Source organism: Neomonachus schauinslandi, chromosome 16, assembly GCF_002201575.2.
Source record: "Neomonachus schauinslandi chromosome 16, ASM220157v2, whole genome shotgun sequence".
NCBI lineage: Eukaryota > Metazoa > Chordata > Mammalia > Carnivora > Phocidae > Neomonachus > Neomonachus schauinslandi.
Genome location: NC_058418.1, coordinates 46,546,771 through 46,574,035, shown reverse-complemented (window position 1 = coordinate 46,574,035; position 27,265 = coordinate 46,546,771). Strand labels below are relative to the sequence as shown.

The following is a 27,265-nucleotide window of genomic DNA, read 5'->3' as shown; positions in this document are numbered from 1 at the left end:
ACAGCATACTGGCATCTCTCCAAGGAGTGTCTTTATTCAGGGTGATCATAAACATCACAGCCTCTCCTCAGAGTAAACCTAATTCCCCAGGGCCCCAGATATACCCAAGTCCTTTAGGGCTGGCAGGGAGGCAGGCTGTTTGCTGTAGTGTCTGAGGACAGAATGGCCACCTGTGCAGAAAGCTGGCCTGCCTTGGCTTTCCCACATAATTAGGCGCCGAGGGGGACTCACCTCTCTTGGTAGGGAGAGGCTACCTGCAAAGCACCACCCACACAGGCCTGAGTGCAGACAGCAGAGTGAGTTGAGCCTTATTTCCTGCTGTCTGCAGTGGAAGTCTGCTCCGTCAGAGCTCCCCAAGTCAGACAGCCTTGCTCAGCTACTTGGCGATGGCCACTTAGGGAAGGGGCCTGAAGAATGATGGGCCAGGTGGGCGCCCCCTGGCAGCTACAGGCGCAGCCTCTTGATGTCCTCGCTGCGGAAGTCCATGCGCAGAGCCAGCACCTGGCGTACTTCGGCAGGGGTGAGGCGCCACGTCAGTGGGCCAGAGTTGGCGCCCCAGTAATCTAGGATCTCCGTGACCTGTGGGGAAGAACATATGACAAGTCAGCAACGAGAGGCTACCCTGAGAGAAGGCCCTGGGCTCCACCAGAAGCAGAGCAGGGGTGGTGCCCAGGAAGAAGGTGCTCTGTAGGGCTGGGCTGCTGGTGGACACTTGGTTTTGAGGGAGAGGCAGGGATCCAAATGTTTCTGCCTCTCTTCCCAGTTACCTTTCCCTCACCAGGTCAAGGGAGCCACACATACCCGCTCCAGATTGAGGATCGTGGCCATCTGGGAGAGCCGGGCAAACTTGTCTCGGATGGTCCAGGTGGTCACTGTGGTAAGGTAGGCGATGAGTGACCTCAGCTCCTTATCAAACTGCAGACCGCCCAGCTGCAAGGGGGCACAGGCTCAGTCAGTGTTCAAGGCCTGGCCCTCATGTGGTGCCTCAGTCAGCTCCAAGGCCTCAGATGCCAGGGCAGGATTGGGGCTAGATATGCAGGGCCTGCGGGTAGCAGACGGAGGGGATGCAAGTCCTAGGATGGCAGGACTTGTCTTCCTCGGAGGAAAAACAACAGAGCTGGGGACCTGTACTCCCTGGACCTTACCCGGTTAAAGGTGGATTTCAGCACCACTCTCTCCAACTCGACTGCAATAAGGCTGGTCATGAGGCCGGTCAGGCTGTCATAGATGACTGGGGACAGGCTGGCCTGCACACAGAGGCTAGACATTAGTTAGAGTCCTACCTAAGCCCCTCTGCCTCCAACAGGAGTCTTCGGGGGGTAGGCACAGTTACAGGAGGCTGTTGGGGGAGTATGTCTACAGGCTGGGGCCTGGAAGAGTTTTGGGGGTTCCCAGTAGGGTGGGATGAGAAGCCAAAGGCTGCTGATTTGGGCAGAGGTGGGTAATTCCATAACCTGGTCTCTGAGCTCCTGCTCACCTTGAACTCTGCCATTTGTTGCTCCAGGTTAAGGATGAACTGTTGTACCCAAGGGTCATTGGCCTCATAGTCATTGAACTCTTCCTATTGTCAGGAAACAAGCTGGGTCACTGGGGGTCTCTCCAGAAAGTACCATTCACCCTACCCCACTTTCACCCCTCTAAAACAACAGAGGAAGAGGCCTTTCCTCTCTAGCTTCTGACTCATCCAGCTTAAAAGCAGCTCGGATGTCCAAGCTGGCGTATGCCACTGCTGCTTTTATATCACACTTCGATCAGGAAATGGCCCTGGGCTGCAGCAGCGGCCCACACAATACGGTAAAGCTCCTGGCCTTTTATTTCCTTTTGCATCTCATGTTCTGCAAGAATGATATCATTAGGCTAGAAAAAAAGCTCCTAAGTCTGATAGGTGGGGCAAAAAGCCTCAATAAAAGAGGATGTGTCAGGTCATGGCAAACCCCCTACAGGTGTCTTTCAGAGCCCTTCTGTCTGCAGGAACAACTGTTTCCTGGGAAGAACCTAGTCTTCCAGGGGGAGAGGCTGAAATTCACATCCATAGAAGTATATTATACTTCCATGGAACTTCCCTCCAGAGAAGCAGGGAAGGGCTGGTCTGTGCAGACAGCTCCACTGCCCTCAGCCGGGGGGTTGGGAGAATGAGGAGTAATCCTGGGCCTGATGGCTGCCTATGGTCAGGCTGACCTCCTCGATGTTGTGGGAGACAGATAAGAAGGTGTTGATCCAAGGCTGCACCTGCGGCTTGATGGCTGTGCTGTTTAGCTCTGTCAGCCCTTCCTGCGGGACGAGGCAGAGACACATGAGACAAAGAAGACGCGTGTACCTTGCCCTTCCTTTCTTCTGCTCCATCCATCCCGTGACTGCCAGGGCATTCTTCCAGTTCTCAGGCTTTCCTGTGGGCCTATCCAAAGTCTACCAGAAAATGCTAATCGAAGGGGTCAGAAACAACCCGTTCCTTTCCAGATCTGTGCCAATTCAGGTCCAGGCTATGGAGTTGGTTTGGCAAACTCAAAAAAAGAGATTTCTGAGTGCCTGATAGTAGGCAGCACCTTTGGCTAAGGCCAAGCAGCAGGTCCGAGTAACCATGTGGTTCCATTCCATCTGAGCACCTTTCTGGGCTCTTGGCACTGGGGGCCAAGTGGAGACTCAAGAGGACCAAAATGCTGGCTTGTCAGCATGACAACTGCTGAAAAACCTTTAATCTTAAAGGGACTCGAGTTCAGTGTCTTGCATGCTACCCCCTCATTTCTCCTTGTTTCCTTCTATACACTGATCCCGTAATAAACCAGTAACAATATTCTCAGAGCAACACACAGGCACAGGATTCAGTCAGCAACTGATTGTGGAGCTTACCTGTAAGAGGTCTCGGAATTTGCTGGACACGGCAGCCAAGTCAGAAAGGCAGCTGTCAAACTTGGCCTGGGCCTGCTCCCCTCCAATGCCCTGGCTGAACAACTTGGTGCAGTCACTCTAGGGGAGAGTACCCAGTTATCAGGCTTCCAAGCATGGCTGGGCTGTGTGGGTGCAGGGAGAGTGGGGAGGATACCCACGTGCAACCAGCCATTTCTCCCAACTCCAGCTTTCTCTGGGAACAGCTATAGTCCATCCTAGGCAAGAGTCCTTGATAGGTTTCAGAAAACTTGGATACTATCCCACTGGCTAGCCACTTGGCTCCCTCGTTCCCCTTTGTAAGGTGACAGTATTGGTATCAGGGGGGTGTGAATAAGAAACATAAAAACCGGAAGTTTTTCATACCTTTAGAGTCAGACATTCCTAGCTTCAAATCCTGGCTTAGCTACATATTGGTTGAGTGACCTTGATCAAGTGATTTAAAGTTTCTGAGCTTCAATTTCCCTGTGTATAAAATGGGCACACAAATTCCTGTCCCCATGGTAGCTGGGAGAGTCAGAGGAGATGATGCACAAAGTGCCTAGTGCACTTCTGGCTACTAGCAGACACTAAGGAGACACTAGCTTTTATTGTTACAGTTTCTGCTTTTTAAATAATCTGGTCCTGGGGCCCCTGGGTGGCTCAGTCAGCTGAGCGTCTGACTCTTGACACCAAGGCACCCTGATAAATAAATCTTTATTAAAAGAATAAAATAATTTGGTTTGGCTGCCCAAGGGAGATCATCATGATCACAGCTAAGTTTTAAGTGCTTACTATATGTCAGCCTGTTTAAAGCATTTATTACTTAAAGTACCTATCTTGGGGCACCTGGGTGGCTCAGTCATTAAGCGTCTGCCTTAGGCTCAGGTCGTGATCCCAGGGTCCTGGGATCGAGCCCCGCATCGGGCTCCCTGCTCGGCGGGAAGCCTGCTTCTCCCTCTCCCACTCCCCCTGCTTGTGTTCCCTCTCTCGCTGTGTCTCTCTCTGTCAAATAAATAAAATCTTTAAAAAAAAATAATAAAGTACCTATCTTATGAAGTAGGTACTGTTACTATCCCTTTGTATAGATGGGGAAACTGAGGCACAGAGGAGTTAATAATTTGCCTAGCGCCACCCAGCAGTTAAGCTGTAGAGCTGGGATTCAAGCTGGGATTCTGGCTCCAGAGTGCCTGTCCCTAACCCCCACACTACAGCCTAGGTATAGAGAACATCACAAGTGCAGCTGCTTGGAACTCACCATGTTTTGCTTTGCCAGGAGCTCCTTAGAAGTCTGCTGTCTTGGCTACCGCAGAAGCAGCAGTATGCAAGAGACAGGCGGAAGCCCTCAGTTCCACGGCAGCTCCAATATGCACTATCTTTACCTAGCCTTTTAACCTCATCGCACCACCTGACCTATCTCACAGGTTTGCTGGTGGGGTTCAGAAAGAATACACGTGAAATGCAAGTCTAAGGTGGGTGGGATTTATGGGAATGTTTTTTTCAGCTCTTTGCTCTCTTTTTCTTTCACTTGGCTAATTCTACTGGCTCAATTCTGAATTTCTAACATGTCCCAAAATACTCCTTTCAATTTGAATATTCTAATGTTAAGGACAAAGTCAGGAATACAATCTAAGGTGCCGTGACTCAACTATGATGACAGCTACCTTGTTGAACACATACAGTGTGACAGATACTATGCTTTTGGTACTTTGTAAATATCACTCTTATTTTATTCCATTTTAAGGCCTTTTCGGGATAAATTCCTAATCTGAATCTCTCATCTGGCTGCTCTCTCTGAGCCTCCTTCAGGAATTGCATCAGTTACAAGGACTTGGCCCCCCTGTGCTGGCTCCTGGCCCCCTCAGTCTGCCCAGCCCTAAAACCGGCACTTACCATCAGCCTGTGCGCTGAGCCCTGTGCCTCTGCAGTAATATATCCTCCTTGGAAGAAGTGTCCGCTGGGGTAGCAGGGCCCTGGCTTCCCTCCTCTCCCAGAGGCAGACTTTCGGAGTGGGGGAGAGTTGGGCCCTTCATTTTTTAATATTTAGCAAAATGATTGCTTCGTGCTGTTACGTGTAACTATTAGTACAATTATTAACTACCCCTGCGTGCCTCTCACATACCAGGTATTTTATATTATCACATTCAATTTTCATAACTCTGCGAGGCAGAGATCATTCTCCCTATTTATACATGAGGACACTGAGGCTCTGGGAGGTTAGAGAACTTGCCTCATGCCACACAACTGGTCAGTGGTCAAGCGGAGATATGAACTCAGGGGCATCTGACTTCCAAGGCCAAGCAATTTCTACCACACTATGCAGCCTTCCTTTAAAATAATGGTAACAGCAACAGATTTGTACAGAGTTTGGTAAACCCTATTTCATCTTAATTTCCTTTTTTTTTTTTTTAAGATTTTATTTATTTATTTGACAGAGACACAGTGAGAGAGGGAACACAAGCAGGGGGAGCAGGAGAGGGAGAAGCAGGCTTCCCACTGAGCAGGGAGCCCGATGCGGGGCTCGATCCCAGGACCCTGGGATCATGACCTGAGCTGAAGGCAGACGCTTAATGACTAAGCCACCCAGGCGCCTGATCTTAATTTCCTAACATTTTTAGGGGACTTTATCATTTTTTAAAGTGCTTTCAACCCCTTTTTAATTAGGCTCCCCAATAAACCCAAATGAGGGCAGGCAGGAGATCTGTTTTATAGATGAGAGTGCTGAGGCTCAAGGAGTTAAGGGACTTGCCAGAGGTCACAGGCCAAATATGTGCTTTATGTGCTGGAAGCACTAATTTGAATTCTCATCTTCCAACTTGTGGGTTGACCGCCAAGTGAATCCCCTCAAGTGCTCTGAAGGAAGACTAGCTCAATGCCAGGGAATGCACAGTCCCCATCAGAACCAGTGCACAGGACTCCTCCACGGGCAGGCCCAGAAAGGCTGCAGCTGCTGAAAACTGAGAGGCAATTTTCTCCATACCTCCAGCGTCTTCTTCAGCGTGGAGATGTTCTCACTGCACACTTCCACGTTGTTCAGGGTCACCTGGGAGATGAGGACAGAAGAATGTGACTTCCTGCTCACCGGTGTCTGTATCCACTCCAGTGCAGGCTGGCTGACTGGCTGACAGCTGTACTCCTGAGGCTCAGAGGGGGGCTAAGGAACATGCACAGCAATGTCATCTAGAAGGGCGCTAAGGTCTCAGACTGGGCAGAATGGTGAGCCAGACTTGCCCTTTCTCCTGTGCCTGACACTAAGGCAGCAAAGCCATCTGACCTCAGGGGTAGTGACCCAAGGTTTCAGGTCTTTTTGTTCCATGTTTAGGTACACAGGTCTGGGAGAAGTCCTGGGCTCTAAGCCCAGATCAGTGAGGCGAAGGCTGACATTTATTTAAGAAATGCTTCCTGGGGTGCCTGGGTGGCTCAGTCATTTAAGCATCTGCCTTTGGCTCAGGTCATGATCCCAGGGTCCTGGGATCGAGCCCCATGTCTGGCTCCTTGCTCAGTGGGGAATCTGCTTCCTCCTAAGCCCCTCCCCCTGCTCATGCTTTCTCTCTCAAATAAATAAATGCTCTCTCAAATAAATAAATAAAATCTTAAAAAAAAAAATCTACCCTCTCATAGAGTTCACATTCCAGAAGGCAAGTCAGATAAGAAATACCAGGTCATGATAGACACAGTGCAGAATAAAGCAGGGTGAGAGGATGGTAAGTTAATGACAGGCCACACAGCTAGAGCCAGGAAGAGAAATCAGGTCTCCCTACTCTCGTCTCAGCCATGAGCTCCTTCTTTCATAACTCTATCGCCTTAGAAGCTCGGTGCAGAAATACCAGTCATAAAAAGCAGCATGTAACAAAAGTGATGATTAAGGCACAAACTGCTATGGCCCTTTAGAAGAAACATTTCGGTCTAAGGCATTTAAGGAAAGCTCCATAGCAGAGGTGGTAACTGAGATGAATTTAATTCAGCTCAAAAAGGCTGGTGTAATTCTGACAGTTGAGGGTGAGTAATTCTGCTCTACCCGTATCAGCCTTTCTCTAGTGCACTGTCAGTCCCTTTGATATTTTCTTAATGGTATTTAGGATTACCCAGTATTATTTTGTTTGCTGCTTGTTTGCCTTTCCCACTAGAATGAGAGTGCCATGAAGGCAGGGATCTATTCTGTTTTCTTTAGAGCTATCTCTCTAGTAGAACACTGCCCAACAGAACTTTCTTGATGATAGAACTATTCTAAATCTTGTCTAGTACAGTAGCCCTAGCTATCTGTACATGAGGCTAATGAACATTTGAAATATGGCAAGTACAACTCAGGAACTGGATTTTTGGTTTAAATTTAAATAGCCACCTCTGCCTACTGGCTACTACATCAGGCAGTGCAGTTCCAGAGCCTCGAACAGTGCCTGATACATAAAAGCATCGAGAATGAATGAGTAAATGAATGTGTTCTGCAGAAGGGATAGCATAAACAGTTGCAGAGTGGCAGGAAACCCCAAAAGGTATTTGGGGATCAGCAGAGTCAGTGCACGGATATGTGCAAGAGGTAAAACTGCAGAAGTGAGTGAAGTCAGACTAGAACTTGGGAGCCATGCTCTCCTGTGGACAACAGGGTGGCACCGAGGATTACTACCTACCCAGTGAATGCTGCATTAGCACAGCTGTGGTTTGGGAATACTAATCTAGAGGCTGGGAGGAAGTGGAATTAGAGAGTTTGAGAGAGTCATACTGTCTCTGGACTGGTGTGCTGGTGGCATGACCATGAAGGCAGGGGTGAGGCAGGGAGGAGCCAATTTTCAAGAGAGGTGTTAGAAGCTTCAGGATTTTGGGGTAAAAGGAGAATCCTAAAACCCCAGGGATTAAGATTAGGATGACCCCCTTGTGTCCCCAAGAGTGCTTCCCTCATCACTGTCCTGCAGCCAATACTGAAAGATCATGCTGCTGACAGTGCTGCTGAGGCCACTTTCATGGGGGATGGGTAAGACTTAAAGCCTTTCGTTAGCATGCCACACACAAGGCTGCTAACATCACAAGCTTGCAGAGAAATACGTGCACTGTCATGACAGCTCAAGGATAAAGGCCACAACTTAAATGTCTCCAAGGCATTTAAGGCCATAAGAAAAATCTATCATAAGGGGAAAATGGATTTGAGTTCAAAAGGTATTGACTTCAAAGTTTCCTTTTACTGACAGTCCTTGTAAGCATGGATTCACTGGGCTTATCCCCGGCTCATGGTGACTGATACGTCAGCACCATTGGGGAATTCATCTTGACAGCCAAATGAATCAAGGTGACATAAGAAATAAGTGCCGTGGTGGGAGTGACGACATTTTAAGTACTTGGCGTCAGGAAAACTAGAAACCTGTCACCAAGCATTTAGCATCACCTCTCTTGTTGGCCTTATCTTCTGGGCCCTCAAACAATGAAGCTGTCTGTGTGGCAGCCACTGTAATGGGGACTTGTGGGGCCAAGGGGAGGAGAATAGCACTAGAGTGGCAGGATGGCGAGACTCCGGAGGCTGTCAATAAACCACCAAGCAAAGAGGCAGAGCTTTGAGGTGGTCAGTAGCTAGGAGGTTGTTTCTGAGCAGAGAAATGAAAGAATAAAAGTAAGTGCTATACAAAATGAAACAACAGAATGCAAACAAAATGACGAATTTAAGTCAGTTCATGATCATATGAAACTGGCTGCCAGACATTTTGGCAAAGTTCTCCAAAGGTGTTGGGTTTCAGAAGCTTCTTGGAGATGATCGTCTTTCTTGGAAACAACCAGGACGTCCCAAATTACTAGAACCCATGCTCAGGGAAAATATTTTCAGTGACAGGAAGAGAGTGGGGCTGCCTAAAGAGCCTCCATACTGAATCTGCCTGATAATATTTAGCAAAATATTAACTGTGGGTTAACTTGCACAGGTGGGTAGGTATTAGTATACTTATGCTTCTGTCTCTGAAAACAACAGTTCTTAACTCTTTTGGGGGTCATAGATACCTTTAAGAAGCTGATAAAAGCCAAGGACCCTGCTTCCAGAGTACAGATTTGGCATCTAACCCCAGGGTGTTCAGAGACCCTCATTTGTAGGCTACAGATGGAGAGTTCTGCTATTGGATGTTTCCTTCAGGCTCTGAACCGCAGGAGCCAAGAAGACTCAGAGCCTGGCCACTGTGGGGGTGGAGCAGAATGACCTCTGACAGCACTGTTACCACTCATGCCAACACAGCACATGCCAGAAAGGGCAGATCACAGGCTCGGGACTCATCTGTATTCTTTTGGCTCATCACAAACTGGCTGTTAACATTATATAAACCCTTTCATCCTTCCATGCTTCTTCCTTCCCACCTGTCATACAACCGGTAAGACACTGCTTCATCTTGTCTTGTCTTCTGGCTAAGCGCTTTAAAAAGGTCATTTTTCTGAGGAAGTTGAAAGCCTAAGAAGTGTGCTAGGAAAACAGCCCCGCTAGGCCTAAATGATCGGTATCCCCCATGTTGTGGGACTGCCCTCAGAGAAGTGGTCTGGAGCCCTGCCACAGATATTACAGTTGGTTCTGTGGCAGATGCAAGCCAAGCTTGATACTCAGTGGAGCCCCCTGAACAGCTTCATAGTGCTCTTGGGAATGAGCACTTGGGAGAGTTGAGGTGCCCAGCCTTCCAGGCAGGGAACAGTGATGTCCTGGATTGGGTTGCTCAGAAATAGGTCCCTCGATAAGAAGTGGTTTCAGAACCTTCTAGAAGGAGCTTTCCTTAAAGGAGTTTTCCTTCTATAGAGACACTGGATGATAAGTCTCTAGTTGAAAGCTAATTATACTGTGGCTTAGAGGTCATAATTTAACCTCTTGAAATAAACGGACCAGCTCCCAACCTATGTGGCTACCTACCAGGAAGGACAGCTTAGCCTCGTCAGTGCTCTCAATGCCTTTTGTGTCAAATTTGCCTTGCTGGAGGCTGCTGTGCATGATGTTCACGGCACTCGTCACCCCGCGCTGGATGTCCTGTAAGGTGGTGGCCGGGAATCCCATCCGCAGCTTGTTACACAGAACATCCCTGGGAGGGGGGAGCAGAATGGCATATGGAGATTGACAGCACTCAATCTGGCTTCCAGGACAGCAGGACCAGAGGACCCACAACCCTAACAAAGCAGCATGAGCTGCTCTTTTGGGGGAATAACCAATCCTTGAGACCACTGTAGGAGAACTTGAGCATCCAGGGTATGAGAGAGACCAACACCCTTTCAAGGGCACTTGATATGACAAGAACATATAGAAGAGATTGGTCAGTTCTTTATTCCCTATGCGGATTTCAGTTATCGCCACTGAACTCCAACAAACTCAAGAGGAGGCATACAGCTTAATGAAAGGCAGTACCATGTAAGTGGTGAGAGAATAGGTTTTGGGAGTCAGTTCTGGGCTCTATTCCACATTCCACCACTTATGAGGTGTATGATCTCCCTGAGCCCTAGTTTCCTCACCTGTAAGAGAGCTAAGGGTTCCTACATTATAGGGTTGTTATCAGGACTGAATGAGAGCAGGAAATTAGTATAGTGCCTGGTCTGCAGCAATGGTAAGTATGATCGCTATATTACAACTACTGCCTTCAACTGAGCTGCCTGTTCTCTTTCGTAGGCCTGAGGGCCAGTAACCCCTCCAGTCCAGTCCAGGGAGCATAAGATACCTGGCTGCTGTACATCTGCCTGGACCCAAGGATGTTGTTCCATGGCTAGGAGCTTATATCCTATATAGCACTGAACAAGAATCATATGGAAAAAAAGGAAGCAACATGGGCCTCAGGAATCAATCACAACTAGGACCTTTTTGCTTCCTAGGAAGCAGAAAGGGAGTCAATCCTACCTGAAGTCAGACTCCAGCTCTGTGGTAGCAAGGTTGATCATGGCACAGAGACAGTCGATGCTGGAGCTAGACAGAGCCCGCCCAATGCACTTCTTAACAATGTAGAAGACATCATCCACCATGCTGGACGTCAACTGGCCTTTCTCATAGGTGTCCAGAGCCACAGCCTAACCAAAAGGCAAAGCAGCCAGTGAGGGCTCCAGTTCTGCATGCCACTGTTCTAGATGGTTCTGGAATAGGCTCTGGTTCTGCTCCCTTTTGAGCTTGTCCTTGTTTCTCCCAACATGGCTTACTCTGGTCACAGCTTGGTGTGGATCCTCCTTGCCAAAACAGCTCATTCCCCTACTGATGACTATGTTAGGACATTAAGTATTTAGGGCCTTTGCCCTGGGGTCATCTGTTACCTGGGATGTAAGACATCAGGAAAGGCCCTTCTTCCCCGAGGTTCCTCACCCACACACTTCCAGGGAGGCAGAGCACAAGTAGGTTCCCCGAGGAGCTGAGGTGTTCTTTTGTGATTCTTGGGAAAGACATCCTAGCTGGGTCTTTGAAGAGCATGACAACTCTAAAAACGCCCTCTAATCATACAAAGGGGTACTGCTCAGTTGCATGCAAGGGTATTCTCAAAGCAGGCCAAGAAATGTGACATGCCTTGGCCATTTCCTTCAGCCTGGCTTCTTGCACAGGAAGCCCCATTTCCAAGGGGTGTGTCCTCTGTCCTACCTTGTTGACAGTCTCCCTCATGAAGTACTCCTCCATGGTGATATAGAAGCCAATTAGCTCCTGCATGGTGCAGCTTAACAGGCAGTTATTGAGGAGCTTGTCCAGGCACTTCTGGTGCTCTAAGGAACAGCCAGCAAAGGGATACTCACTTTTCTTCCCCAAGGGAAAAAGTTCAACTGTTTTCATTTACCCAGGTTCCTTTCTGTACATAATTTACATGATTATAATCACAGTACAAAATTTTGTATTCTGCTTTAAAAAATTATGTCATATATGCCTTGGGGTACCTGGGTAGCTCAGTAGGTTGAACGTCTGACTCTTGATTTTGGCTCAGTTCATGATCTCAGGGTCATGAGATTGAGCCCTACATAGGGCTCTGTGCTTAGCGGAGAGTCGGCTTGAGGATTCTCTCTCCTTCTCCCTCTGCCCCTCCTGCTTGTGCGCTTGCGGGCACACGCTCTCCCTCCCTCCCTCTCTCTTTAAAGCAAATAAATAAATCTTTAAAAAAAGTTTGTATCATATATGCCTGAAACTAATGTAACATTGTATGTCAACTATACTCAAATACAAAATTAAAAAACAGAAAAAGATATCATAAATATTTTCAACGTTTGTACACACAGCTTCTTTTATCTTTTTTTTAAGCTTACTTATTTTTTTTATTCTTTTTTTTTAAACATTTTATTTATTTATTTGAGAGACAGAGAATGAGAGAGAGAGTGAGCATGAGAGGGGGGAGGGTCAGAGGGAGAAGCAGACTCCCTGCCGAGCAGGGGACGCAGGACTCGATCCTGGGACTCCAGGATCATGACCTGAGCTGAAGGCAGTCGCTTAACCAACTGAGCCACCCAGGTGCCCCAAGCTTACTTATTTTTAATGGCTGTGTGATATTTTATTAGGTAGATAGTCAACATTTTTTTAAACTCTATCTTTAGACACCTGGGTTATTTCTAAATGTTTTGTCCTTATTAGAGATAACTGGAAACCACAGTATTTGGAGATTATGGTAATTTTTTTAAAAGATTTTTATCTTTAAGTAATCTATGTACTCAGCATGGGGCTCGAACTCACAATCCTGAGATCAAGAGTTGCACACTCACTGACTGAGCCAGCCAGGCACCCCATAGTAAATGTTTCTGTACAAAGAACTTTTTACTTCTTTCCCATTAGAATTAATTAGTAAGCCTTAAAATACTTAAGCTTTCAGGGCAAAGACTGAAATATATCGGGTACACTATATTTCATTCTCTAAACCAGTGTTGTCCAACAGAATTTTCTGTGATGATTAAAATGTTCTGTATCTTTGTTGTCTAATATGGTAGCCACTATTGAGCCCTTGAAATGTGGCTGTTAACTGAGAAACGGAATTCTTAATTTTAGTTAAATGTAAATTTAGACAGTCCCATGGGGCTGGTAGCTACTGTACTGGACACACAGCTCTGAACAGTGATAGTCATTATGAATAGTAATGCGCATCAAACTCCAAAAAAGCATACATCCTCCCTTAATAAGCACCAAATCAAAGCAATACCATACTAGGTCATATAAATAATTGCCTTGCCATGTATTATTGACATAAGTCATGTAGAATGCCACAGATGCTGTGTTAATTTCAAGTCTCTAGTTCAGAGAATCCTGCATATACTTAACCAGCAGGAATTAAATGGTCTTCTTAAAAAATCCAGAGAATCAATTTGTAAATGAAACTGGACTGTGGTACACATTTTTTTCCAATGTATTTATCCCTTCAAAACTTGTGACTGGGGGAATTGGGAGACTGAGGGAGGGAGTGAAAGGCTTTCTTTATACTATGTACTCTTTTCATATACTCTTTAAACTATATACTCTTTTCTCAATATTATGGCTCAATACTGTATTGAAGTGTTATTTTTTTTAAAAGATTTTATTTATTTGAGAGAGAGAACGAGAGCAAGTGTGCACAGCTTGATCCCAGGACTCTGGGATCATGACTTGAACCGAAGGCAGACGCTTAACCAACTGAGCCACCCAGGCGCCCCTTAAGTGTTATATACGATAAAATTCACACCTTGTATGTGTACATTTCAATGTTTTTTTTTAAAGTAACTTTATAGAGTTTTGTAACAATAGCCACAATCCAGTTTTAGAAATTTCTATCACTCCCAAAAGTTCCCTTATGGAATTAAGTATATCTTTTTGCTCTATCTACCTATACATCATGTGTGCAAATCACCTATTTTATTTATTATTATTTTTAAAGATTTTATTTTTAAGTAATCTCTACACCCAATGTAGGGCTCAAACTCACAATCCCAACATCAAGAGTCACATGCTCCGCCGACTAAGCCAGCCAGGTGCTCTATATCACCTATTTAAATTAAATGCTAATCCCTAAATCAGAGCTGGTGAGAAAACATGGTGTGCAGAAAAGATCAGAGGAAAATAATTTAACCATTCTGGGCATTAGCTTTCCTCACTTGTAAAATGACTAAATGGCCTCAAAGACCCAGTCCAATTCTAATATTCAGTAAGTCTATCTTTCCTTTTGGGAGTCAGTTTGCCCACAGACCACAGAGGCTAAGAAGCCCTAGTTATTTCCTTGTTACGAGATCTATGGCTTAACCATTAGAAAACAGTGCCAACTCTGTCCTAGCCCTCCCAGAAAATATGGGACATGCCTTTTACCTTGCTTTACTTCTTCTGAGGCCATGGAGTCCCCCACTTCGAAATCAGAGCTGATCCTCTTCCTGAGGAAGCGTAAGTACAGCTCACTGCGGGCATTCATGAGGGTGACCTCAGTCAGGATAGGGTCCAGTTCCCTGAGATACATGGAGCAGAAGGAATAAGCAGGAGGCCACTGGATTGCCAGATATAAGAGCTACAGGGCAAATAGAGTCTCAAACTCCCTCTCCCACGGGGCCCAGAAGGGTCAGCTCTGCCAGATGGTTATCCTGGCTCTGCTGGATACTCAGAGACAGCTGTCAACCATATATTCCACTTACCTGTTTCACCTGAACCATTCACCCGCTAAAATACTGTCAGGGCTAAATAAGAGACTGGGAGTTGTATTTTTGTTAGTGGTTTGAGTAAAAATTGTCTATGCTTCACATGAAAGGAACCACACCTCTCCAACCTCTTATTTAGCTGTGGTGGGATTTTAGGATACACCATTAAACTGAGTCCCACACCCATTCATCTATCCAGATGAAGACCCAAAACAATCTTGAAAAAAATAACAAAGTTGAAGGACTCATATTTCCCAGTTTGAAAACTTACTATAAGGCTACAGCAATGAAGACAGTGTGGTACTGGCATGACAGGCATATAGATTAGAGTCCAGAAATCTTCACATTATGGTCAATTGATCTCCAACTAGAGTGCTCAGACAATTCAATAAGAATAGTCTTTTCAACAAATTGTGCTGGGATGATGACTGATATCCACATTAAAAAGAATGAAGTTGAACCCCTCCCTCACAGTATACACACAAATTAGCTCATTTTCCACAATGAACTCCAGGAGATCTTTTCAAAACATAGATTTGGTCATACTGTAATCATATGATTTCCATAGCGCTTAGGATATAGGACCTGAGTGGCCTGACTCTAACGACCTCTCTGGATTCAACTCAGGCTCTCCCCAACTCTGTACTTCAACTACACTGCTCTTCTTTCAGTTTTTCAAATACATAGTGACTTTGCGCATGTTTTCCCTGCTCCACCTGGAAAACTCTTCACCTCTTATTTCTAGTCACTCTTTTTTTTTTTTTTTTTAAGATTTTATTTATGTATTTGACAGAGACACAGTGAGACAGGGAACACAAGCAGGGGGAGTGGGAGAGGGAGAAGCAGGCCTCCCGCCGAGCAGGGAGCCCGATGCGGGGCTTGATCCCAGGACCCTGAGATCATGACCTAAGCTGAAGGCAGACGCTTAATGACTGAGGCACTCAGGCACCCTCTTTTTTTTTTTTTTTAAGATTTTGTTTATTTATTTGACAGAGAGAGAGAGAGCAAGTGAGCACAAGCAGGGAGAGGCAGAGGCAGAGGGAGAAGCAGACTCCCCGCTGAGTGGAGAGCCCGATGTGGGGCTCGATCCCAGGACCCTGAAATCATGACCTGAGCTGAAGCCAGGTGCTTAACTGACTGAGCCACCCAGGCGCCCCATTTCTAGTTACTCTTAAGGTCTCAGATCTAAGGTCATTTCCTCAGAGATTTTTCCTTGAACTTTATCAGCTTAGGTTACGTCCCTTTATTACATGCTCTCCTGCACACTATACTTAGTATATCACAATGATTCACAATATGAACTCTAGAGTCTGAATACTTGGATTCTATTCCTGGCTCTGCGATCTTCTAGCTGTACAACCTTGGGCCAGTAACTTAACCTCTTCAGGCTTCAGTCTCCTCTTCTGTAAAAAATGTTTATGGATTAAATCAGTGACCCTCAACTGAAGGTGATTTTACACCCCACCCTCCACTCCCTAGACATTTGGCAGTGTCTGGTGACAACATGCTACCAGCATCTAGTGGGTGGAGGCCAAGAATGCTACTACTAAACATCTTACAATCCACAGCACAGTCCTCCCTAACAAAGAATTATCTAGCCAAAACGACAATAGGACAGAGGATGAGAAACCCCTGAATAAATGACTGAATATTTGTTAAGTGTTTAAAACAATGTGTGCCATATAGTAAACACTATATATTTGCCAGCTATTATTACTATCTACTTTATAGACTACAGATGCCACAAGGAAAGAATTATGTCTGGTTTGCTTACTTTGCTTGCTGCCACATCCCCAGTACCAAAGACCAGTGTTTGACCCATAATGTGTACTAAGAAAAATTTACTGATTGAATGAATACATTTTTATAATGTTTGAATTTTCTTTTAACAAGCATATTTTTAAATTTTTTTATTATTTATTTATTTTAAATATTTTATTTATGTATTTGACAGAGAGAGACACAGCGAGAGAGGGAACACAAGCAGGGGGAGCAGGAGAGGGAGAAGTAGGCTTCCCGCCAAGCAGGGAGCCTGATGCGGGGCTCCATCCCAGGACCCTGGGATCATGACCTGAGCCGAAGGCAGATGCTTAATGACTGAGCCACCCAGGCGCCCCTAACAAGCATATTTTTATTAGAAAAAAGTAAAAGCTTGAGTCATAGATAAAATATTTCTAAAACACAGACCACCTTATAATAGAGCAGTCTCTGAATGTTACATGATTACCAATTCAAACTCCTATGGGCTAAAGAAAACAGGATTATTACCTTGGTTCTCTTTTTTCTGTTGTAGAATTTCTCATCAAGCTGTTCTGGACATGCCGGAACTGCAATATACCAAAGAAATGAGAGATGCTCATCCCCACCCTCTTCCCCACCCTCCTTCTATCTTCCTCTTGCTGGTCCCTCCAAACTTCTGGCATAAAAGAATGTTTAAGTTTAGTTTGCTTAACAGGCAAGCCAAAAGTAGGCTATCAGGATGATGAACCAAAGATTTACTTTTGATTTAGATGCTAATGCTCTCCTTTATTATTGCACTTTAAAGTGATGTTAATGGTGTTCCAATGAACTACTATCTAGTCTCCTAGAGTTCTAGAAATAAAGTTGTATGGGCTACTCCTATTTCTAAATCCTACTCTTACTTCCTCTGCTCAAAGGAAAGGAGAAATAAAGTTCACAAAAAAGCAAGTGTTACTGTGAGCACTTAAGGAACTAAGGAGAAATCAGAGACAAGAAGTAAAATTCTCCTTAAATCACGAGAAGGCACTATTGCATATTCTGGGATAGAGAGGTGCTCTAATGTTTCTGTTTTGTGTTTCTTTCAGGAAGCCCTTTCTACTTCTTTCTCAATCTTGTACTATATCATCAGGACACCTCAAATCCAAAGTTAGCTGGCGACGGGCAAGATGCAGGCAGTTTGCATTTGGTATTTATTTTTCTATCTACCTCTTTTTTCATCCCTTCCCTACCCCACCCCCAATTTATTTTATTCAGTATCCCTGGCTCACACTGTTTCCAAACCCACCTGCAGCTTCTCCTACTCACCTGCTGATGGTAGTCCCTCTGCTTGATGAACTTGTCCACCACCTTCTCCACTTGTCTGTCACATTCTACCTGCAGGTATTTTATCAGGGTATAAAGTCTCCCTGGCCCATAATAGGTCTCCACTATTGGTTGGTGGGTCTCCACAATGCGGGCAATACCTAGAATGGAGAAAATGAGAGGGCTGGATTCCAAATATTCTTCTCACAGAATAAACTTTCTTCTATCCAGGACTGACCTGGGTCTAACTCAACCCTTTAAGGCTATTTCACCTCCCAAAATGAATACAAATGGTTCTTGCCAATGCTGAGAGTCGCTAAGCAAAATTTGTCTGTTTAATATGTACAGTGCTTGGTAAATCAGAAGGCATTTACTTTATGCTGATAGTTTAATAGGAGCATCTTTGGAAATCAGCATCACTCTCTTCCCAATAATTTACTTTAGGGTTAAATTTACTCTTAGCATTTGGGTCTTGAAGGCTAGGGAGGAGCAAAACACTTGAGAGACTCTAATTTTTGCTAATTAGATACTGAATTAGAAAGTTAATTCTCCAATGTATCAATCAATACACAGCAAGCTACAGGATTAAACTGAAGGCATCAGGCTAACAGGGAGAGAAGAAAAGCTAGGATATGGGTGTTAGGTAGAAATGTCTCCAGTCTCTCTGGAGTGGAAAAAGAGACTTACCTTCAAAAAGGAGAGTGAGTGTATCTGCAAAGATGACTGCTGCTCTCCGATCACTCATGTCTGTCCCCAGCACCAACAGCAGATTCTCCTCTGCTTTACTGGCCACCTGAAAAAAGCAGAAAATCCACAGCAGTTCTCAGATCAAAGGCTAGTCTCAGTTTTCCAAAAAGACCTCCCACTGACTTTCTTTTTCCCATGTTTGCTTTGATGCTTGAAAGCTTAGACAGCAAGAGGAACCTCCCTTGGGGGCTCTGAGTTGTCTGGGCCTCAGGCAAGACAAAGAACTTGAGCGTAGTGATAACTCTTCTTCAACGCAAAGACATAAATAATGCTTTCCTTTTCTTTGAAGATATGTATTGTCATTAGCCAAAGGAGAGAGTCCCCACTTCCAATAATCAGCTCAAAGGATAACTCAAAGTTATCATTAATGGTGCTTCATTGGGCAGGACAAGGAATCTGGGTACTGCAGAAGGGATTTTTAAGGGATTTAAAGTAGAAGCCATTTCTAGATCCCAGGTGGCAAAGTACTGATAAAAAAAACTGCCAGCCACCCCATCTCCCCCTCATATTTTATTTTTAATAAATTTTTTAGAATGGTTAAGACATACACACTTAAATATTCAAAAGGAATAAAGGAGTGTTCAGTGAAAAGCAATTCTTCCTCTTACCTATGTCTCTCAGTCTCCTAAGTCTCTTCTCCAGAGATAACCGTTGTTAACCCTTTGAAAAATACCCTATGCTTATACAAGCATATATATATATATATTTTTTAAAGATTTTATTTATTTATTTGAGAGAGAGAATGAGAGAGAGAGAGAGAGCATGAGACAGGGGAGGGTCAGAGGGAGAAGCAGACTCCCTGCCGAGCAGGGAGCCCGATGTGGGACTTGATCCTGGGACTCCAGGATCATGACCTGAGCCGAAGGCAGTCGCTTAACCAACTGAGCCACCCAGGCGCCCCACAAACATATATTTTTATTGCCACCTCTGTCATTTGAAGCAGAAATGTTGCATATAGTTGTTTAACTTAACCATACATCAGAGAGTGAAACATGTCAGCACATACGGAATGATCTCATTTTTCTTAATGCAGAACAGTGGTCTATTACAGAGAATTTGGAGGGGAAGTGGCACGATACACTCTGACATAGAGTTACAAACAATAACCCTCTGCATACATGCCTGCTGAGATTTGCTTCTTTCCATCTAAGGTCAAGGGGAAGGGGCTGAGACTTTAACTGAAACCTGTTTCTTTTTCAGGATTTAACCCTAAGTGATCTCACCTCCTTCATCTCAATGTGGCTTATGTTGAGACTCAAGCCTGGTTATGAAGTCTTTTTTTTTTTAATTTTTTAAAGATTTTATTCATTTATTCATGAGAGACAGAGAGAGAGAGAGAGAGAGAGAGAGGCAGAGGGAGAAGCAGGCTCCCAAGGAGCAGGGAGCCCGATGCGGGACTCGATCCCAGGACCCTGAGACCATGACCTGAGCCGAAGGCAGACGCTCAACCATCTGAGCCACCCAGGCGCCCCTGGTTATGAAGTCTTAAAAAGAGTAACCAACAACTTTGAATGCTCTTAAAAGAAGCCAGTTCCTGGCTAACAGCTTAAAAAGGGTGATTCAGCTTGTCAGAGAATTTGCATTTCATTTCATTTTTTTTTTTTTTTAAAGATTTTATTTATTTGACAGAGAGAGCACAAGCAGAGGGAGAGAGAGAGAGAAGCAGGCTCCTTGCTGAGCAAGGAGCCCGATGTGGGACTCGATCCCAGGACATTGGGATCATGACCCAGGCCGAAGGCAGCCGCTTAACTGACTGAGCCACCCAGGCGTCCCTCATTTTATTTTTTTAAAGATTTTATTTATTTATTTGACAGAGAGAGAGAGACAGTAAGAGAGGGAACACAAGCAGGGGGCGTAGGAGAGGGAGAAGCAGGCCTCCCGCTGAGCAGGGAGCCCGATGCGGGCTCGATCCCAGGACCCTGAGATCATGACCCGAGCCGAAGGCTGTCGCTAAACCGACTGAGCCACCCAGGCACCCTGAGAATTTGCATTTTAATTTTCCTATGTTTTCACTTGGTCTGTGATTAATGTACAGAAATTAATGTACATCAGTAGATGTCTAGACCATGCCTAGATAAGTGTTGAATGAATGTGTACATCCAGTCCTGCTAGGCTACAGTGAGAGCAGGAAAGGGGAGTTAAATCCAGATGTGACAAAGTATCCACAGAAACTGGATCCATACAGTGCCCCAATCTGCAGGCAGAGAATCATACCACTATCCTACCAAGCAATCAGGGGCCATACCTGCTTGCAAAGGTATTCTGAGAACTTGCTTAATCCCTCCTCATGCAGACCCAGCAGTGGGAAGATCTTGAAGAAGCGCTCCACCTGGGGCAGATCCCCTTCCTTAGTAGCGATGGCAAACTTTTCTGTTACGATGGCTTTGAGACGCTGCTCAGCTTCCTGCAGCAATTTCAGGTTGGCATCAATCATGCTGCCTGCCCATACATTGGGAGGAAAATGGGAATTAATGTAAAGAATGGTACTCTGTCAGGTCTATGCCACTTTGTGCACCATTATTCATTCGAAATATATACAGAAGTTATAATCAGCAAAAGAAATAAGATCTGTGGCACAAATAACTATAACAAACTAAGTGTATGATAAGTGTAATAAGAAAAGTGTTCACAAGTCACATTTCTAGTTGAACTAATTAGAAAAGTCTTCCCAGAAATGGTATCCCATCTTTTAAAGATGGGCAGGGTTTTGATACCTGAATAGGAGGAACTTACATTCCAAGCAAAGGGAATGAAATGAGCAAAGGAACAGAAATAAAAAGATGAAAAAAAATATTTGTAGAGTATTGCAAGTAATATATACTCTGGCATATAGAGGACTCTATATATGTGCACATTGAATGGATGCATGAGTGAATAGCATGAAACAAGGTGAGAAAGACAGGGTGGGTAGAAATCACAGAAGGCCTAGAAAGCCAGGCTAAGAATTTAATTTTGTTAAGTAGGTGATATGGTCAAGTGAAAAGAACCCACTGGCCAGAGAACAGTAGATGTGGATTCAGTTTCCTTTTCCATAAAATGGGAATAACAACACCTGTCCTAGGGTGGCCTATGACCTATATAGGGTTGAGTACCAGACAAGTAAATTGCCTAACAGATGCCCTTTTCTTGGTTGAGTTTGCCTTCCTCGGATAACAGATGCTTGTAACTAAACCAGAAATGATAGGTACTTAAATCAGATTACAGACGCTTGTAAAAACCATAGAAATCAACAGTTTGGGATGGATGTCACCTTCTTTGCCCTGTCGACTGAGCTCAATGACTGACTTGTCCAGGCACAAGTAGCGATGAATGTGGGCCGCAGCCTGCTCATAATCTTCATTCCTCAAAGCAGTCTGAACTCCATCCATGCAGAACTTCAGGTCCAAGATATCATCAGCTCTCTGAATGGCTTGATAGAGGCGGTTCTGCAAAAAGACTTGGTGCTTAGAAACAATGTCCTATTCTTTCAGAATATCTCTTCACAAGGTAGGGAGATTCAGGGGCAGAATCTGGTTAACCAGAGGCCCTGAACCAAAACCACTACCACTCACAAAACTGTTATTGATGATGATTAATAGCATTGACAGGTATCATACAATTTTATTTATGTGACCAGATCATTCATTTTAATGGAAGCAGGAACAGGGACAAGCCATATTTGTATTTGGCTGATGCTGTTAAATTAATAATGGAATCGGAGTGTATCTAACATTTGGAAAGAGGACATTATAAACCAAGTAATAAAATAAGTGAAACATATGGAAGATATTTTTCTTTTAGAATAAGCAAGATTTTTTTTTAAAGTTTTACTTATTTAAGTAATCTCTACATCCAACGTGGAGCTAGAACTCACAACCTTGAGATCAAGAGTCACACGCTCGGGCGCCTGGGTGGCTCAGTTGGTTAAGCGACTGCCTTCGGCTCAGGTCATGATCCTGGAGTTCCGGGATCGAGTCCCACATCGGGCTCCCTGCTCGGCAGGGAGTCTGCTTCTCCCTCTGACCCTCCCCCCTCTCATGCTCTCTCTATCTCATTCTCTCTCTCAAATAAATAAATAAAATCTAAAAAAAAAAAAATTAAAAAAAAAAAAAAGTCACACGCTCTTCCCACTAAGCCAGTCAGGAGGCCCTAGAATAAGCAAGAATGTTCTAAAGAAATCTTAATAATGTGACTTGGTGGCTGTATGGCCATAGTGTTTTGTGGTAAGTTATTTTTGCAGAATCTCAACAAATAGATTGGGAAGAGTTATGCTATTTCACAGGGGAAAACTGAGGCTGGGACTGACTTATTCAAGAGCCCAGATCTTGTGCTATTCACTACAGTAGTCATTAACAATCTGTGGCCATTGAGCACTTGAAATGTGGCTAGTCCAAATTAAGATGTGTAAAACACACACTGGATTTCAAAGACTTAGTACAGAAATAAAGAAGGCAAAATATCTCATTAATACCATTTTAAAGTAATCACATATTTAAATGATATTTTGGATATAATGGGTTAAATAAAACATTACTAAGATTATTTTCACCTATTTCTGTTTTACTTTTTATTTTATTTTTTAAAGATTTTATTTATTTATTTGAGAAAGAGAATGAGATAGAGAGAGAGATCATGAGGGTCAGAGGGAGAAGCAGACCCCCTGCTGAGCAGGGAGCCCGATGCGGGACTCGATCCCGGGACTCCAGGATCATGACCTGAGCTGAAGGCAGTCGCTTAACCAACTGAGCCACCCAGGCACCCCTTTTTATTTTTTAAAGATTTTGTTTATTTATTTATTTGACAGAGCAAGAGAGCACAAGCAGGGGAAGCAGCAGAGGGAGAGGGAGAAGCAGTATCCCTGCTAAGCAGGGAGCCTGATGTGGGGCTCAAGCCCAGGACCCGGGGATCATGACCTGAACCTAAGGCAGATGCCTAACCAATTGAGCTACCCAGGTGCCTCTCTGTTTTACTTTTTAAAATAATGGCTACTAGTGAGGCACCTGCTGGCTCAGTCGGTAGAGCATGCAACTCCTGATCTCAGGGTCATGAGTTCAAGACCCATGTTGGGTGCAGAGCCTACTTTAAAAAAGAAAGAGAAAGAAAGAAAGAGAAAATAAAATTGAGAAAAATGGCTACTAGAAAAATCTAAAGTTAAATGTATGGTTTATATGCTTTTTCAATTTGGATGATTTTTATTTTATTTTCTTGCCTAAATGTCTGGCTAGAAACTCCAGTACAATGTTGAAGAAAAGAAGCAAGAGCTGACTTCCTTGTTTTATTCCTGATCTTAGAGGGAATGCACCCAGTCTTTTACTGGTAAGTATGAAGTTAGCTGTGGGTTTTTTATAGATGACCTTTATCAGGTTGAGGAAGTTCCCTTTTATTACAAGTTTTTTGAGTTTATGCTTTTTCTGAGTTTATGAGATGATCATGCGGTTTTTGTCCTTTATTCTACTGATATGGTGGATATATTAATTGGTTTTCAGATGTTAAAGCAACCCTGCATTCCTGGGATAAATTCCACTTGGTCATAGTATAATCCTTTTTTTTTAAATTTTTTGACAGAAAAAGACAGTGAGAGAGGGAACAGAAGCGGGGGAGTGGGAGAAGGAGAAGCAGGCTTCTTGCTGAGTAGGGAGCCCCATGCGGGGCTTGATCCCAGGACCCTGGGATCATGACCTGAGCCAAAGGCAGACGCTTAACCGACTGAGCCATCCAGGCGCCCCATAGTATAATCCTTTTTATGTGTTGCTAGATTTGGTTTGTGTGTTGTTGAGGATTTTTATGTCTTTATTCATAAGAGGTATTGGTCTGAAGTTTTCTCTTCTTCTGCCATCTGTCAGGTTTAATGGTGCTGCTCTAATTTCTAATGTGGTGGCTTCTCTGTTGCCCTCTACTAAAACATCAGAAGTTCAATGGGATTACCTTGGCCAAGTCAAGCTGACGGACTTTGCTGGATACATTCTCAGCTAGGTTGCAGGTAAAGGTGATCATTCCAGCTAGCTGCTTTGCATCTCCTTCAATCAACTGCAGGTTGGGACTGGAGACACATGTCAGCACACACACACATCCATAGGGGCAGAAGGTAGGAATATGAGATGGAAAATTTTTTTTTGTAAATGGAGACTATGTCTTCTACTGTCTTTGTACTTCCCCACAACTTTTAGCTTAGTTCACTCTACTCACAACTTTTCCTAAAGAGGATTTTACTGAAAACTGAGGTCTATACTAAATAAAAAATTACTTTTTATAACTACTATAGAGACCCCTATATAGGTACTGCTAAAGAACCAGAGAACAGATGCTCCCCACTGCTAAGTATAAAATGCACTAACCAACAATCAAAGAGGGTGACGGGCTCAAAGAGCAATTTTTATGACTAGAAAATACACAGAGTTTGTAAAAACAGTGGTTCTCAAACTTGAACCATAATCAGGATCTCTTGGTGTGTCTGTTACAAGCTTGTCAGATTTCTGGGCTCCACCCCCAGAGTTTCTGGTTCAGTGGGTTTTGAGTGGGGCCTCATAGTTTGCATTTCCAACAAGTTTCCCAGTAAGTTTGATACTTCCAAGGACACTTTGTGAACCACTTGATTATACCCTTAAGTGTTCACTTAACCTTGAAATAATCTTCCTGTACATTTCAAAGTCAAGTGGCATTTTATAACAGAAAGTTAGGAAAAACAGTAATTTATCCAGTGGTCCTTGTCGGAATTACAATAGCTCTTGCTGAGCTGGGAGACTCACCCCATTCGGTGGAGAGTGACCATTTTACTTTCAATGGTGTTTTGCTGTTCCAAAAGAGCATCCAATTCTCTCTCTACCACTTTCTGAAACACAGACAAACATTTTGTCATCAGAATGGTCAGAAGGAACCTTAAGAGTTATCTAACCCAACCACTTAGCTGAAGGGTGAATCCCATTTCAGATGTCTTTCCTTTCACTGAGCTCTCCTAGGACTTTAACCAACAATACTTTATTTTTGCATTTATCACACTGCATGATGACTGTTAGCTTCTGTGTATTTTATTCCATCTAGCAGATGAATAACACAAAGACAGAACTAAACTTTTATTCAGTATAATTAGCACAGTACCTAATGCAGGAAGGCATTTAAAATATAATGGCTAAACAAATGAAACTTTCAAAGTGACAGTTACAAAAAGTCTCTTCATAGTGTACAGTCAGTACCCTGAAGGGATAAATACATAATTCTCTCAGTGAAGTTATTTACGGCATTACTGCAACTGACATTAACCTTCTTAAATGCTTGAGTTTCTTCATCTATAAAATGTAATACATATCCCATAGGACTGTTGCGAGAGCCAAACAAGGTAACAAACATAAAGTGCTTAGCATAGTATTTGAATATTGTTCATTAATAGCCATCAATATCAACTACACATTTCTATTAAAATAGTTCAGTAGGATCCAGAGGGGAACTTCCCCTTGACAGTCATCAAATGCAAATACAGAACTAATATTATTCTGTCTGTTAGATGGACTTAATTTCACCTTAAAAATTGACTGACTCAATGAATGCACGCTTAGGACTGTTAGAGTACTAAATTTTATAAAGCACATCTTGCTGAAAAATGTTACCATAAACTGCTTGACTTGGTGCAAATTAATATTTGAAAATATTCTTAGATATCAATAATCCCCCCTCTCCTGCTGAAACTGCCTTTTGTACTCAACCTTAATTAAAAGTTTAGTTTAGGGAACAGCTACTGAACTTTTAGATCAGAGCTTGGATCTCTTTCTTCTGAGTGGCAAGGAACCCAAATGATATTTAAAAATATATTGACAGGGCGCCTGGGTGGCTCAGTTGGTTAAGCGACTGCCTTCGGCTCAGGTCATGATCCTGGAGTCCCGGGATCGAGTCCCGCATCGGGTTCCCCGCTCAGCGGGGAATCTGCTTCTCCCTCTGACCCTCCCCCCTCTCATGTGCTCTCTCTCCCTCTCTCAAATAAAAAAAAAAAAATAAAATCTTTAAAAAAAAATAAAAATAAAAATAAAAATACATTGACAGCATCAGGTTGCCACGGAAAATGAAGGAGGCTGCAAAGAATCCTCAAGAGAATAAATATAGTCCATGACCCTATCTGACACAATGCACGGGTCCAAGAGATGAAAGTTACTAGTCCGATTAGACAGTTGTGCCTGTCTTAAAACCTCAAGCTTCTACAAAGCTGCGGACTTACCAAAACGCTAAAATTACACCCCCAAATCATTCCCCACAAAAGTATTAAAACGCTTAAAGTTTATTTGCAATGACTTCCTGCTTAAATGAGAACACGGTGAACGCGTTTCGTAATTTTTAAATTGCTAATTCAATGCTAGAGCGCCTTGCTTATTTTGATAAGCAAATAAGCAAGCTTATTTGATAAGCAAGCGAGCGCCTTGCTTATTTTGATAAGCAAGCGAGACTGACGCTGTCAGTCTAACTGCTCTAGCCAAGAAACTTAATCTAGATTAAGGGCCAGGGGAATCAAGGGGAGCGAAGCAGATCGCCGAGATAACAGGGAAACCAAGTTTAGGGACACCAGATCAAGCGAACAGAGATGTCACGTCCACCCAAATACACTCAACTACACTCCTTGAATAAGTGCTTTTTTGTTTCCCTCGGCAGAGGCAGAGAGAGAACTTCCCACAGCCCGGAATTCCCAAGACTGACGGCTCCAAGCCCACTGCCCCTGATTCAGCCCCCTCCCACCTCCTCGCCGCAGAGCCGTTCGTATACAGCCTCTAGCTCCTGCAGCTCCGTCAGAGAGCGAATGAGCTCGGTAGAGATTTCCGAGCAGCGGCCTCCTCCCATCCCCTCGGGCGGAGGAACCCCTGACAGCTTCTGAGGGGAATCGAAATCCGCCATCTTGGTCCCCATTTCGTGCTTCCGGCTCCGCGAGGCCCCGGACTCGTTTGCGCGCCAGGTCTTTGCGACTGCCCAAGAAAATGCCCGATGGATTTATGGGTAGTTTTTTTGTTGTTGTTAAGTACACTTTAAAAGGTCTATTTGTTTTCTGTTCTCCTGGGAAAAGTGACGGCCATAAGGTATGTTTAACTAATGTTCTATGTGGTGTCGAAGAAAGACAGAA

The 27,265-nt window shown here is 44.1% G+C and overlaps 1 protein-coding gene across 4 annotated transcripts; it reads right to left on the bottom strand.

Annotated features, from left to right (window-relative positions):
- Positions 1 to 9: 9 nt before the first annotated feature.
- Positions 10 to 27,176, bottom strand: COG4 (component of oligomeric golgi complex 4). Of its 4 annotated transcripts, none has more exons than XM_021703071.1 (19): positions 26,887 to 27,113; positions 24,918 to 25,000; positions 24,097 to 24,211; positions 21,443 to 21,617; positions 20,438 to 20,631; positions 18,133 to 18,238; positions 17,449 to 17,606; positions 16,672 to 16,730; positions 14,084 to 14,217; positions 11,420 to 11,538; positions 10,697 to 10,863; positions 9,728 to 9,893; positions 5,843 to 5,905; positions 2,848 to 2,964; positions 2,179 to 2,271; positions 1,478 to 1,561; positions 1,146 to 1,247; positions 802 to 930; positions 10 to 579 (listed from the first exon to the last, which is right to left on the bottom strand). In XM_021703071.1, the coding sequence occupies exons 1-19, from the start codon at positions 27,052 to 27,054 to the stop codon at positions 445 to 447; spliced, it is 2,367 nt and encodes a 788-aa protein (XP_021558746.1). In that variant the 5' UTR covers positions 27,055 to 27,113; the 3' UTR covers positions 10 to 444. The 4 variants fall into 4 exon arrangements, with proteins under 4 accessions (XP_021558746.1, XP_044767216.1, XP_044767217.1 ...); XM_044911281.1 differs by having other exon boundaries at positions 2,230 to 2,271; positions 24,097 to 24,124; positions 26,887 to 27,061; XM_044911282.1 differs by lacking the exon at positions 1,146 to 1,247 and having other exon boundaries at positions 802 to 851; positions 26,887 to 27,176.
- Positions 27,177 to 27,265: the final 89 nt, after the last annotated feature.